Source organism: Haliotis rubra, unplaced genomic scaffold, assembly GCF_003918875.1.
Source record: "Haliotis rubra isolate DU_JTF1 unplaced genomic scaffold, ASM391887v1 Scf275, whole genome shotgun sequence".
NCBI classification, from domain to species: Eukaryota; Metazoa; Mollusca; class Gastropoda; order Lepetellida; family Haliotidae; genus Haliotis; species Haliotis rubra.
In genome coordinates, this window is record NW_025766836.1 from 687,000 (window position 1) to 701,935 (window position 14,936).

Below are 14,936 nucleotides of genomic sequence, written 5' to 3' on the forward strand. Positions count from 1 at the left end.
TATATATATATATCTGAAGGTCAATCACATTAGGGACCTTTCATAATTAACGCTTGTGTGTGTGCGCGCGTGCGTGTGTGTGTGTGTGTTGTACAAAATAGCTGACCCCTACCCCACTAGACCATGTGTACCAACTTGATGAAACCTGCCAACGAAGGACAGGCAAACCTACTTGAATATCAATGTATCAAGAATTAAATAAAACTAGCATCTCTCTCTAAAATTGGATTTCAAATTAGGACAATGCAGTATAAAAATGGGCTATAGATCGCCAACAACTGAAGGTAGATCACCATACTAGGGCCCATGGGGACTTACGTACAGTGCCTTTGCTTCCTGCATGGACCCTAGTTGGATTTACAGCATCCCCATCATAAAAGATAAAAAGACCACTGTATGTATGTATGTATGTATGTATGTATGTATGTATGTATGTATATGTGTGTGCGTGCGTGCGTGCGTGCGTGCGTGCGTGCGTGCGTGCGTGCGTCTATGTGGGTGCGATGTTTTGGTAACATAATAGCCTGTTTCTGGGTGGTCCAGTGTTATCCATATAGAATTGTTTGTTTGTGTTTTGTTTGACGCCGGACTCCGGCTATATGGCGTCGATCTGTAATTAATTGAGCCAGGACAGGAAATCAGTGATCAACATCACGAGCATATTTCATGGAATGGGCACATTTTTTACATTGCGACACTAGCTACGGCGTACGACTTTAAATGTACCGGAGCGAGTGCAAGCACGAATACGGTATTTTGAAAACAATATAAAACATGCATGGTCATGAACATCATTCTCGAAACAATTTGATTTTTGCAGTCTCTTTTGTAATGACTGACTGACTGACTGAGTTTGGTTTTACGCCGCTTTTAGCAATATTCCAGCAACATCACGGCGGGGGACACCAGAAATGGGCTTCACACATTGTGCCCATGTGGGGATTCGAACCCGGGTCTTCGGCGTGACGAGCCAACGCTTTAACCATTAGGCTACCCCACCGCCCCTCTTTTGTAATGTGTACATACGATTATTGAATGAGATCACCGCACTTAAATACTCACTGTGTGTGTTGTTTATCGCCCCAGTCAACATTATTCCAGCCTGTAAATAATCGATCCTGTCCCAGAATATCAAGTGATTGATGATGTCATGAGCAACGTCCCATGACGTCTGTGTATGATAATCTGATATAGTCCCACAATTCAATACATTTTTAGTAGAATTTTATGACAAGCTCAGGATGTTGGGAATATAATGTTACTCGGATTTCAGAACGAAAGAGTTTGTATACAACTATGCATTTTCCTGGAGTTTCATTTGATTCTGTTTCTTGGTTGCAGCTCTGACAATCAGCGTATTCTCATTTCTTATAGTGTTGTATATAACACTAGCAGTGCTAATATACCGTCCACATCGTCGTAGACGTCAACCTGCTCAAGTCATCACAGTGGTGGGGGACGACAACGCTGCAGATGGACCTAGTGGAGATGGACGACCATCAAGTGCACGGAAACCTTCCAGCAATGAACTCCACGACGTTCTGGAGCCTGAATCTTGACACGGGTCTACATCCGGGACCTCAAGTGCCTGCTACATTCCTTGATTTCCCTTTCGCTAAGATCATTCTGTTATGATCTCATGTCAAACAATAACACTCTTATCGTAACTTGAAAATACGTCCACCCAATTTCAAGGGAAAATGCCGCAAATGTACTTAACTGTGTTCCCTACCAGCCAACGATATCCAGAATTCTGATTTTCCTTCGTGGAAATCTTACAGACACTCAAAAATGCCATTGTGGTTCAAAATGTGAAACTGATTCTTATTATTTTCACGAATGACTTGGTATACCAAATTCCGTTCTCAATTATTTCTGAAATTTCAGAAAGTGGTGTCATCTTAGATACTGATACACGTATTTTTGGTAATGTAGGTCTTTCAAAATGAAGTTATTGTATGAGCTATCCGTAAATATATGATATATTTATTTTCTCCTTATCTGATTCTATAATTGAAAAAACGTTTTTTACAGTTTACATCATATATATTGAAGACGTTGACAATATGTATAATGTATTTCCAGACCGGGTCCGAAATGTAATATGTACTTCTTCCCCTTCTTCTTCTGAGTGTCGGAGCGTAGCGCGGGCGCAACAGACCCAACGAGGCAGTCTGTGTTGCATGGCTAGGGCTTATCTGATTCTATTATTGTAAAAACGGTTTCTACAGTTTACATTATATATGTTTAAGACGTTGATAATATGTATAATGTATTTCTGATTCTATTATTGTAAAAACGGTTTCTACAGTTTACATTATATATGTTTAAGACGTTGATAATATGTATAATGTATTTCTTGACAGGGTCCGAAATGCAATATGTACTTCTTCCCCATCTGAATTGAATTGAATAAAACTATGTTGTAAAAACTATTACCTTATTGGATTCGACTCAAATTGAGAGTTCAGAAGCCGTTTGTTCTGGGATCCAAACTTTCCCGACAACCTCTGTTAAGAACCAGCCTGGTTCCCTGGGTCCGTTGCGCCTGCGCTACGCTCCGACACTGAGTGCGTAGCGCAGGCGCAACAGACCCAGCGAGGCAGTCTGTGTTGCATCCTCGATAACTCCAGGGTATACGTTTCAACTTCCGATAACCCTCCACACGTATACCCTGGAGTTATCTAGGATAGCTGTGTTGGGAACATGAACATAAATACGTGAGACGATTTCATTGGGAATGGTTATCTCCTGATTAACGAGTGACGCATATTGGAAAGAACTGTGGGTTGAACTGTAAGTATTATGGTTTTGATTTTACTGTAACATTCTATAATAAGGGACCGTTCATAATTTATGGCTAGGGGGGATGATGATGATTTTTATGGAGAAGCATGTACAATGTGAATGCCCCCTAAATGTATGTACAAAATAAGTGACCCCCACATGTCATGTACAAAATCAGTGACCCCCTCCCTTTCCATAATTTCTAGCATTTCTAGCATAATTTTAAACATATTCTTATGTACAAAATTGCTGACACACCCCACCCACCTCATTACGTGTGTACAAAATTGTTGACCCCCTTGCTCCCCAGAACAAAGTGGATGACCCCCACCCACCCACCCTTAAAATCATCATCATCACCACACCACCACCACCCCCTAGCCATAAATAATGAACGGTCCCTAATACAATTATCATATTCTATAATAACTGTAACGTCTTCTTATCTGATGAACTCTGTTAAAACATCAACAGTTGTTGGTTATTATCTAATATTAGTTAGTTTGTCATTTGGTATATTTGGCCTTGATTACTCACCAATAACTAGCAGGTATTTTTCCCACTGTTACTCAATCACACCAGTAGGAAAGAATAAGGCTTGTTTTATGGAAAGCAGCATTTACGAGGTTGATACACCAATCAAACGTCATGCCCTCGTTGTGCAGAGTTATGCCGTGCCAGGACATCAAGAGTGAGTGAGTATAGTGTTACGCCGCTTTTAGCAATGTCACGGCGGGGAACACCAGAAATGGGCTTCACATATTGCATCCATGTTGGTAACCGAACCTGGGTCTTCGGCGTGATGACGAACGCTTTTAACCACTAGACTACCCCCACCGCCCCTAAGGTCGTCAAGAGGTCTTCCAACATTGTATGATCCTTGGGGGAAACAAATAAGGGAGCACCACTTTATGGCAGTGTTCCTTTATTTATTCTCAGATTTCCTCCCACAGCGCTATTCAAAATGAAAACTGGAAAATATTAAAAGACCGCTTGAGTTTTCTTGCGTTCCTTTTTTTGTTTCTCTCAGTATATGTAAGCTTATAGGTCTTCTCAGTACATGTAAGCTTATAGGTCATATATCATATAATTATCTACCATACGCGGAGGCGACGTGTGTCATTCGTTAGGGATTTCAGCATCACGGTAGTTTTATAAGATCGATACGAGAATGATCTCTACGTGTACATATAAACATGAGTCAAACATGCAGAAATATTGTATCAAAACAAAAACATCAATTACTCGTGTTCCTAACATCAATGATAAGGTTAGTCAACAGTTTTACATAAAGGCAAGTCGATTTTGTTACGAAACACTTCCTATATTTGAGACTTTGTAAAGAATGCTGCGTTCCCCATTATGCATCGTGATGTAAGCAAGTCACTGTTATACTTGAGATGCAGAACAGAAGTTCAACTCTTAGGAAACCCTACAATATAATATGATATTTTTTTGTTTGGTGTCCAGGAACGGTGGGTGTAGCTAAGTGGTTAAAGCGTTCGCTCGTCACGCCGAAGCCTAGGTTCGATTCCCCACCTGGGTACAATGTGTGAAGACCATTACTGGTGTCCCCCGCCGTGATATTGCTGGAATATTGCTAAAAGCGGATTAAAACTAAACTCACTCACTCTTTCATGACCAGATATTTGACAGGTCGTGGCAACTCATATATTCTGGGGACAAGCTCAGTAGTATACACAATGGGGCTACGGGACCAGGTCCTCCTCAAGGGCTCATTTTTTTTTAAATTGAGCCCTTGGGAGGACCTGGTCCCGTAGCCCTATTGTGTATACTACTAGCTGAAGTGGTAATGATCGCTTGGTTTCAAGAGGTCTCATTAGGACGCAGCCTTGTGTCGAGGGAGAAACAATATGCTTTTTGCATGCACGATTGAGTAAACACGACTTCAAAGGAAACTGAGTCAATAAAGACAATGTCAATATGTGGGTTTATAACTAATTGCTTCTTTTTTGCCAGGTATGTTTATTCATTAACATAGCGTAATGGTGTCTTCATCCAGCCTGTTGAGTCCAGTAAGTTTCATAGCTCGGCATATGCAAATTTTACTAATTGGACTCAATCTTCTACTCGTGGAAATCTGGGGCCGGGACATGCACCGCCAACTAGGCTTTCTATGTCATCGGCGGGAGTTAGAGTTGACAAGAAGCAGAGCAGAAAGAAACTGAAGAATTCGCAAGAAAAACCGAAAGAGAAAGTTTTCCGCTGAAAGAGTGAGTTTGGTTTTACACCGCTTTTAGCAGAGACACCAGAAATGGGCTTCACACATTGTACCCATGTGGGGAATCGAACCCGGGTCTTCGGCGTGACGAGCCAACGCTTTAACCACTTGGCTACCTCATCGCCCCTGATTGTGGTAGGGTTCACATGGATCAGGTAGTCTGTCACTCGGTTATCTTTTAACCAGCCGTTAAGTACATTTAACCGCCTGTTAACTAATAACATCGGGTTATCTTGTTGTTCAAAACTCTGTTAACTTTTAACGGGATGTTAACGTGACGTTAAGTTAACACACCTAAGGACCGCCGCTAACTTTTTAACAGTGTGGTTAACTCGCAAAATGGCGTTCATGGCTAACGCTGCTTTCATGATGCCAGTTCAGCAAAGAAAGGATAGGGTGTATCGTGGACTGGCTTTCCATATTGGAAATTATTCTGACGAAGAGTTACGAACACGCTACCGATTTGGGATAGTATCTATAGCTTACCTTTGTAATATTTTGCAAGGTGATTTGCAGCATCCGACAAACAGGGTCACGCACTGACTGTGGAACAACAAGTGTTAGTGGCAAAACGTCATATTTTAGTACATGTATATGAAGCGCCCATAAAATGTATCTAAATAATTTCGACTGTTGTTTCTGTTCACAATGTACCTGAAAGTTTTAAATTTGAATTCATATATATAAAAGGCAACAATGAAACAATTTGCCCAATTATTTGAAAATGTCATTAGTATAGGCCTACAGTTAATATGTAAGAAAGAACTTTTAGGAAAAATCAAATATAAGGATGATATATTATCTACCTATATTTCATACCAAAATATTAATGAAAGAATTCAGCCATAATTAATGTTAATACACACAAATAGTATCTGACATGCCCATAAATAGGTATTCTAAGATGCTTAGCGGTTAGAACAATCGAAAAAAGAATACATTATGAGACAATAAAGGTATAGTTTTTTGATGACGTAACAATTGAATGACGTTTTCCCGTCACTGCGCCATTCTAGTGTGCCCCCTCGTAATCGAATCATTTTACATTACGTCACAATGTAAGTGATGTCACGATGCATGTCAGTTGTCATCGCCTCTTACGGCCTCCTTCAGTAAACTACTCCGTTGCATCCCGTTTCTTGGTTTGCAGTTGCTTCACGCAGCTACCATCACTGGTGGAAACATTACGTTTATGTTTTACGACGGTTAAAATGTCTCAATTCGACTCACAAGTTTTCAGCGACACGGTAACGTTCGCAATGTTTACATTCCCACAATGCAATCGTGGAATGTCGCTTGACTACTCAGCTTCATCTGGATGTACTGATCTAAACTTACGTTGGTAGTAGAAATGCGACATTCATATTGCCCCATATGGTTTACGTTAATGACAGATGTAATTAAAATAATTCAGAGAAGATATTTAATCCGAACGTAAACCGTCATCAAACTGTTATCATTTGTTTTTTTCTGGTAACGTTCGTCTTAACGTAGGGGGGCAGACACATCAATAGAACAGCGCACCAGTTAGCCCTGTGCGAGGATTCTTAATTTAGGTTACCGACACCGTCATTTGTTTTCTGCCTTAGATTAATCGTAATTATCCTTAGAAAGTATTAAATTTAGCATCTTAGAAAAGATGTAAAGTTCGCTCTACCCAATGTGTGTTTTGTAATAAAAGTATAGTTTTGCCCTGAACTATTATAACATCAAAGCACTCGGACTACCGTCCTCGTGCTTTAATTATAATAGTTCAGGGCAAAACTATACTTTATTACAAAACACACTGGGGTAGAGCGAACTTTATTTCCTGAATAATTTTGATTGATGTCCCCTTCTCTGTGTATTCATCCTTCAACTTTATTTGCTAAATAAAGCAAACAAAAGATTAATTATTTTTATGTAATCTTACAGGAAAATTCACAAACATTTGTGCCAAATGGCCCGGGGCTGCTCGCGACAGTCACATCTTCAGAACCTCGTCACTCTGCGCACTCATGGAGAGGACCTCTGATTGCTTCATTTTGGGAGACAATGGCTACCCCTGCAGACCATTCCTGCTGACCCCCTACCTCAACCCACAAGGACGACAACAACAACGTTACAACGACTCTCTGTGAGCTACAAGGGTCACTATTGAGAGAACGTTTGGTCGGTGGTAGAGACGGTTTCATGTTCTCTACTCTGAGGTACAGGATATGTTATAAATATATATGTACTTAATGCTGACTATTTTATGACTTATTGTTACCATGAAGAAAATTTCAGATGTCAAGCTATAATTTTGAACAATGATAATCGTGTTAATGTGATATTTTGAAATTTACAAATAAAAATTCAACTTTAAACAAATTCTGTGTTCAAAGATCCAATGAATAATGCCAGTAAATTATTCTTTGTAAGGTGAGGATGACCCCCAGTCGTGTGTGCCGTATTGTTGTTGCCTGTGCTGTTTTGCACAACATTGCCATCTCCATGGGTGAACCTCAGGATGAGAGGGACAACGGGGACGACCAACCACCCATTGATGCCTACGCAGGACGACATGACGGCAAAGGCATACGTGATCATGTGGCTTCCACATTCTTTGGACACTTACATATGATAGTACAAATGTGGTGTACACCGATATGAGAACTGTTATACTTGCATAAATTTGAAACGTAATGAACATGGCCTAATTTCATGAGATATCGCATTCTTATTGATAGTTTTGTACATATGGGCTGATATGTTATCTGTATATTTTATGTACATTTGTAGAATACTTGTTACTTGTGCAAATACCGTCGGGCCGTTACGTATATATGACTAAATCCTGATGTAATTTTAATTTCAAAGCACGTAGACAATCGAAAAGCCCACAATTCGAAAGAATAACTTGTAATTATTGTAACGATTCTTTTGAGGATGAATGCCATGTACTATTGATCTGACCACGCTTTAATGAAGTAAAATAAAGGCATGTACCTGGAAACCCTACTTATCAGAAATCTATCATGTTATACCATCTGACAATGTATATATTCTTATAGACTTCATTCACAAGAACCCAACGTATTAATTTCGGGTACATCGGTCATTCTTCAAAGTGAGGGTCCCAATTGGATCACAATTGGTCAATAAAATTGCTTGTTGAAATAGTAAAGACACGTCATTGTACAATATTGACAAACTTTATCGATAACAACTTCTTTATTTCGATATAGACCCTTGCACCATTGTCAAGCAGGACTGTACTTCATAACTTCATAACTGAAACGTTATTCACATCAGTGTAGGTTACCATAATAAAGTTTCACTAATTGTGACAGTTTTAATACTCATCCATGCACCTGAGGTGGTGGGATATTTACACTCACTAAATAATGTCAATTTGTACAGTTGGGTATATATATAGAACGCTTTGCAGAGACACTAATCAATGAGAGATGTGTTGGCCAACCATTGACACTAAACACAATGATCAGAAAACAGACGCTATGGAGATTGATAAGCAATCTTTGTCCTTGCAGCTGAGTGTCAGAACGCAGTCACTGAATCGTCGAGCTATAAATATTGGATGTGGGAGTGGGGTGTCAGTCGAGGCCTTAGTGCAGGGAGATATAGTCAAAGGACGGTTAGTTGAAAGCCTTGCCATTTACACTGAAAAACAACATTAAATTTCAGGCTCCTGCAGTGATTAGAAGGAAGGAAGTTTCTGGAAGAAAACAAGCATCCCAAAACAGAGATATTTTTATTGAAACGGAACCATCATGCTCTGAACTTTGACGAAGTATCAAAGCCATTGAAGGATTTTTTTATCGAGAAGAAGTTTACGTTATATCAAGTTTTGAAAACATTGACTTAAAATGGTGTCAATGAAAGAGCTGTTCTGGCTATGCGGGGCTGCGGTTTTGTTTGTGACTGTTGCTGCTAATCCAACTTCAAAAGATGTTCAAAGTGTCCTCAACCTTCTACAGAATAAGGTTGACCGTCGTCTTCGGCCAGTGTCAAACCAGTCTGAACCAGTTGATGTAACCTTGACCTTCCACATCCTCACAATCACCGGCTTTAATGAAGTGGAGCAGAAGTTGTCCTGTACGGGGTGGTTGGACATCTCATGGAAGGACGAGTTCATGACGTGGAACGAGACTGAATACAATGGCACCAGACAAGTCTATCCGCCCTCGGACTCGCACTGGCTTCCTTTCCTAGCTGTGGTCAATTCCTTTGAAGAGATGCGTCCACTAGGACAAAATATCATCATCACCAAAGCGTCTTCTGACGGCATTATGCACTGGTATCCCGCGGACTCATTCATAACAGCCTGCACCGTCGACATCAGCAAGTACCCGTATGACACCCAGACATGTGAGATAGAATTCTTTCCTTGGGGGAGATCATCTGAAGATATCATTTTGAAGGTAGGGGAAGGTGTTCTCCTTTATAATTACCGTAAAAACGGGGAATGGGAACTGAAAAAGGTAGATATGTACCCGATGATGAAGTTTAACGGCAATGACTACATCTCTATGGTGTATGTCACCTTCGTCATCCAACGACGCCCTGCGTTCTTCATCCTGAACCTCATCCTTCCCGTCCTCCTCCTGTCACTGCTCAACGTCCTCGTGTTCCTCCTACCGGCTGAGTCAGGGGAGAGGGTGTCCTATGCAATCACCGTGCTCTTGGCGCTGGCAGTGTTTCTAAGCTTCATCAGCGACAACATGCCGAAGACAGCGGAGTCACTGTCTGCACTGTCCGTCTACTTGACCACCATGTTCGTCATCAGTGCGGCCAGTGTGGCTGGGTCGATCTTGACACTCGTGCTCTACCACAGAGACCGGAAGAGACCGATTCCAACATGGCTGACTCGCCATATAAGCAGACGACAGAGGAAGACGGCCCCCATTTCTGGAGCAGACGGTTCACAGAAGGAAGACTGCCAGTTTCCTAAAGGTAAACAGACAACCTGGGCTGATGTATCAATATATATTGACAAAGTCTTCTTCTCAGTCTGTATGTTGGTGATTGTTCCCGCCACCACCTCACTCATGGTCCGTATATTTGTATGAGGCAATGGATCGTATCATTAAAGGACATTTGACCTCATGTTGTAGAGGACATTTCCAAATTTGACAAAAAACAATATGTCTGATCATTCAAGAATGACTATGGTCGACAGGCCAAAACGTTGTATTTACAAGATTCATTATTTGCTGGAAATGTTGTGGTGCTCAAAAAATACCAATATGAATGAAAATAATTGCAAAGAACATTTTGTGTTCGTTTAAAAAAAATGGTAAATTTTACTTTTATTGCAAACATTCCCCAAATGATTTTTATTACGGTTACAACATTGAAAGCCTCAATAAAGATTTCAAATTTTTTATAATTGATATGTGGCGGATATGTCCCAATCTGACATGTAACAAATATGTCTGATCGTACAATGGACTGCTTTAAACAAATATTTCTAATGATTTTGATGTCACTTTTATGTGTACGTCATGTAGCTTACATATATTTGTACGCCAAGTAGCACACGTATATTTGTACGCCAAGTAGCATACGCCATTTTTACGTCAGGTATCAAGCGTTTACGTGTACGTCACGTAGCATACGTTTATTTGTACGTCATGTAGCATATGTATATTTGTACGTCATGTAGCATATGTATATTTGTACGTCATGTAGCATACGTTTATATGTGTACGTCATGTAGCATACGTTTATCTGTACGTCATGTAACAAACGTTTATTTGTATGCTAGAAGCATACGTAAATTTGTACGCCAAGTAGCATACGTATATTGGTACGTCATGTAGCATACGTTTATTTGTAGGCCAAGTAGCATACGTATATTGTACGCCAAGTAGCATACGTATATTGTACGCCAAGTAGCATACGTATATGGGTACATCATGTAACATACGTTATTTTAACGTCATATATCAAACGTTGACGTGTACGACACGTAGCACACGTTTATTTGTAGGCCAAGTAGCATACGTATATTTGTACGTCAAATAGCATACGTATATTTGTACCCCAAGTAGCATACGTTTACTTGTACGTCATGTAGCATAGATGATTGCTAGAAACAGAGTCCCATTTATCAAGCACAAACCGAGGTATTAAAATAAATAGTTCCTGACAGTTGGAACGATCTTGGCCAATCTAAAATATCTAAAGAGTGTGAGTCATCCTCGATTATCCCGCTCGTGTCCAATACCAGTATATGCCTTTTCTATTGATAAATACCCTCCCTAGATTCAGTCGCCACAATGGCTTCGTGCCAGAAGCGACCAGTTCTCAACTACGGACTGTCGTTATTTTGTGAGCATCTCAATGCGAGGTGGATATAGATCTACATTTCAACCAGTATAGTCATCAATATATTCTAATCGATATTCGAATCAGAAGAGAGTTACAAAGGAATGTTTATTAAATCCATCTGTAAAAACATATCAGTAAGACAGAAGACCGTTCCTTTGCTGCAAGATGTCCCAGTTGCATTTGAGAAGGCAAGAAAAGACCTCGTTTATGTCAGTTATGGGGAACTGTGTTATTTGTTGGCACACCTGGGTTCTCTTGCGTATTGTCATTCGAACCAATGTTGTGGCGAAGACGAATGGATTCAGGGTATATATCGTGTACCAATAGAGAGGGGTTGAGAGGGAGATGATCAGGGATGAACATGAGTCGTTGTGGCGTACAGAGAATGGATTGGGGGTTTTGGGGTTGTTGTTTTTTGTTGTTGTTGTTGTTTATTGTTGTTGTTGTTGTGTTTGTTTGTAGTTTTTTTTGGTTTGTTTGTTGTTTTGTTTGTTTATTATTTATTTTATTTTATTTATTTTATTATTTTATTTATTTATTAATTTTTTATTTTTTTATTTTTTTTTATTTTATTTTTTTTATTTATTTTTTTTATCTATTTATTTATTTATTTTTTTTTGGGGGGGGGGGGGGTTCGTTTGTTTGTTTTGGGTTTTTTGTCGCAATACAAGTGTGTGGGGCAGGGCGAACAGTTTACAGGGTGTCCGACCGAAGCTACCAGCGGAAACGGAGAAGTGAGGCTGACACTTGGGCAGTAGATGGTCTGGACTAGGTGGTTAGTGTCCGTCCCTCCTTGTACCTGGCTTACACTCCTGCTGGTCTGTCCACGCTCTGCCTCTATTTGCCCACTACCCCAGCTGTCCATGGCTTAACCTATCCTGTCGGTTATTAAAGGCGGATGAACGACTAACAATCAGTGATATAATGAAATGTACACTAACTCAGTATATTATGATTTTGGAAATGATAATAACTATTCCGTGGTATGCCCTAGAGACAGCATATTTAGACTGACTGACTGAGTTTAGTTTTACGCCGCTTTTAGCAATATTCCAGCAATATCACGGCGGGGCACACCAGAAATGGGCTTAACACATTCTGCCCATGTGGGGATTCGAACCCGGGTCTTTGGCGTGACGAGCCAACGCTTTAACCACTAGGCTACCCCACCGCCCCACATTCTTAGAAGATTGTATTTACCAAGTACATAATAATTGTATGTTAATAATTATGTATTCATTGCAAACTTGTCCAAAACTTATGATTTATATAATATAAAGCAAATGTAATCTTTGTCTTACACTGAATAAACAATACCTCTTGAGTTTCTTTAAAACGCACTAAATTACTAAAGGACAAAAACAAAGGAAACAGATGACGTCATACAAAGGGTGGAATGACGTCAGATGTCGGCGCAATTTAATTTTGGGCGCGAAGATCAATATCTGATGTGTGTACCATGTTGAGAGATACATGCACGGTATCTACACGGCACTCTGTTGATTAACTTGCAGATGGTACTGTCCGTCAAACGCGAAGAGCTAACCATATGTGTGCCATATTAACGGGTGCTGGGTCTCTGGCGTACGCTTTTTTAAAGAAAATACCACATAAAATCTATGAGGGATACAGCGAGGCAGTTCATTCGCCTACTTGTCGGAGAACAATCTGGCACAATGTGGTCTGATTGGTCATCAACTGAAATTTCCTGCCAACAATTCAAGCGAATGGTAAAACGACAGGGCGCACAATTGCAATTCTGGCTGCTTGAAGTCCATTCACAATAAAGGATTAGCTCGCCGTTCATGTGTGATACAGTTGATTTGTTTCTTGTTTAACGCCGCACTCAGCAATATTTTGGCTATAAGATCATAGTCAACAAGTATGACCCTCACTGCTAAGTCGCCAAAAAGGTTTTCTGTCACAGGACGCCTTGATTTCAGACGGACTACATAATAGTCTAAACAGTATAGGTGTTACAGTTCGAATTCTCCATCAATAACGAGCAGATCAGAATCTTTTGCGAAGTGCAAATAATCTAATGAGACGATCTTGTCTAGGTGTTGTTTGCTTAGACCTGCCATTAGGGTGTCAGTTTTTACTGTACAGCAACGAGAACAGTCGGCGGGGCAGGTCACAGGCACTCTAGCACCTTTCGGGAACACTTGGTAGGGGAGTGGTGGGAGCAATGAGTCTCTGGCGGAAAGTCATGACAGAAACCTATGTGGTTTCATAAACTCAGTTCCCAATGATGATTTGTCTAGGTTTTCCAGCGCCATACCCATGTTAGCGGGTTTCGCCAAATCGGTGTAAGACTAAACCATATTTACACAGACACACCGCGATATATAGAGGATACTAATCGACCTTCCGTGTAATACCATTTTTATTGAACGAGTTAATGATTTGGTGTCAAACGAGCGAAAGCAAGTTTAATAAAAATGGTATTTCACAGAAGCGAGTTTAGTATTCCGTTTATTACTCTCCAACATAAATTGATAGAAACTGCCAACCATGTGACGACTCTCATTGTGACAGAGGTATATTAGCATACTGCAGATATTTACGGCAATATTACACTAGTGTAATACCACTAGACGTATGACGTCATAATGGTTTACAGTTATGACGTCACAATGCTAATACCTCTGTCACAATGGTATTAGACCTTGCTTGACTCACAGAAAGCTGAGAGTCATCACACTACGTAGGCAGTTTCTATCAGTTTATGTTGGAGAGTAATAAACAGAATACTAAACTCGCTTCTGTGAAATACCATTTTATCAAACTCGTAAAAGATTTAGTATCAAACTCGCTTTCGCTTGTTTGATACGAAATCAATAACTCGTTTAATAAAAATGGTATTACAGAGAAGTCCTTTAGTCTCCTCTATATACCATCCAAACGTCTTTGGGTGGCATTTAGAAGTTGGTGTGATGAACAACGGGAAAAGTTCTACATACAACTTCTTTATTATGAATGTAAGCGGCGTTCCATATTATTAAAAGCGGCATAAAACACGGCTGACCTCTCAACAGTGAGTGAGGTTAGTTTTACGCCGCACTTAGCAATATTCCAGCTATATGGCGGTGGTCTTTAAATAATCGATCGCTATTTAGGAAATAAAGTTCGCTCTACCCCAATGTGTTTTGTAATAAAGTATAGTTTTGCCCTGAACTATTATAATTAAAGCACGAGGACGGTAGTCCGAGTGCTTTGATGTTATAATAGTTCAGGGCAAAACTATACTTTATTACAAAACACACTGGGGTAGAGCGAACTTTACATCTTTTCTAAGATGCTAAATTTAATACTTTCTATGGATAATTACAATTAATTTAAGGCAGAAAATAAATGACGGTGTCGGTAACCTAAATTAAGAATCCTCGCACAGGGCTAACTGGTGCGCTGTTCTATTGATGTGGCTGCCCCCCTATGTTAAGACGAACGTTACCAGAAAAAAACAAATCATAACAGTTTGATGACGGTTTACGTTCGGATGAAATATCTTCTCTGAATTATTTTAATTACATCTGTCATTAGCGTAAACCATATGGGGCAATATGAACGTCGCATTTCTACTACCAAC

General features: G+C 40.0%; 1 protein-coding gene across 1 annotated transcript; it reads left to right on the forward strand.

Annotated features, from left to right (window-relative positions):
* Positions 1 to 8,880: 8,880 nt before the first annotated feature.
* Positions 8,881 to 10,083, forward strand: LOC124280875 (neuronal acetylcholine receptor subunit alpha-6-like). Its single transcript, XM_046716864.1, has one exon. It carries the CDS (start codon positions 8,881 to 8,883, stop codon positions 10,081 to 10,083), a length of 1,203 nt encoding a protein of 400 aa, XP_046572820.1.
* The last annotated feature ends 4,853 nt before the right edge of the window (positions 10,084 to 14,936 follow it).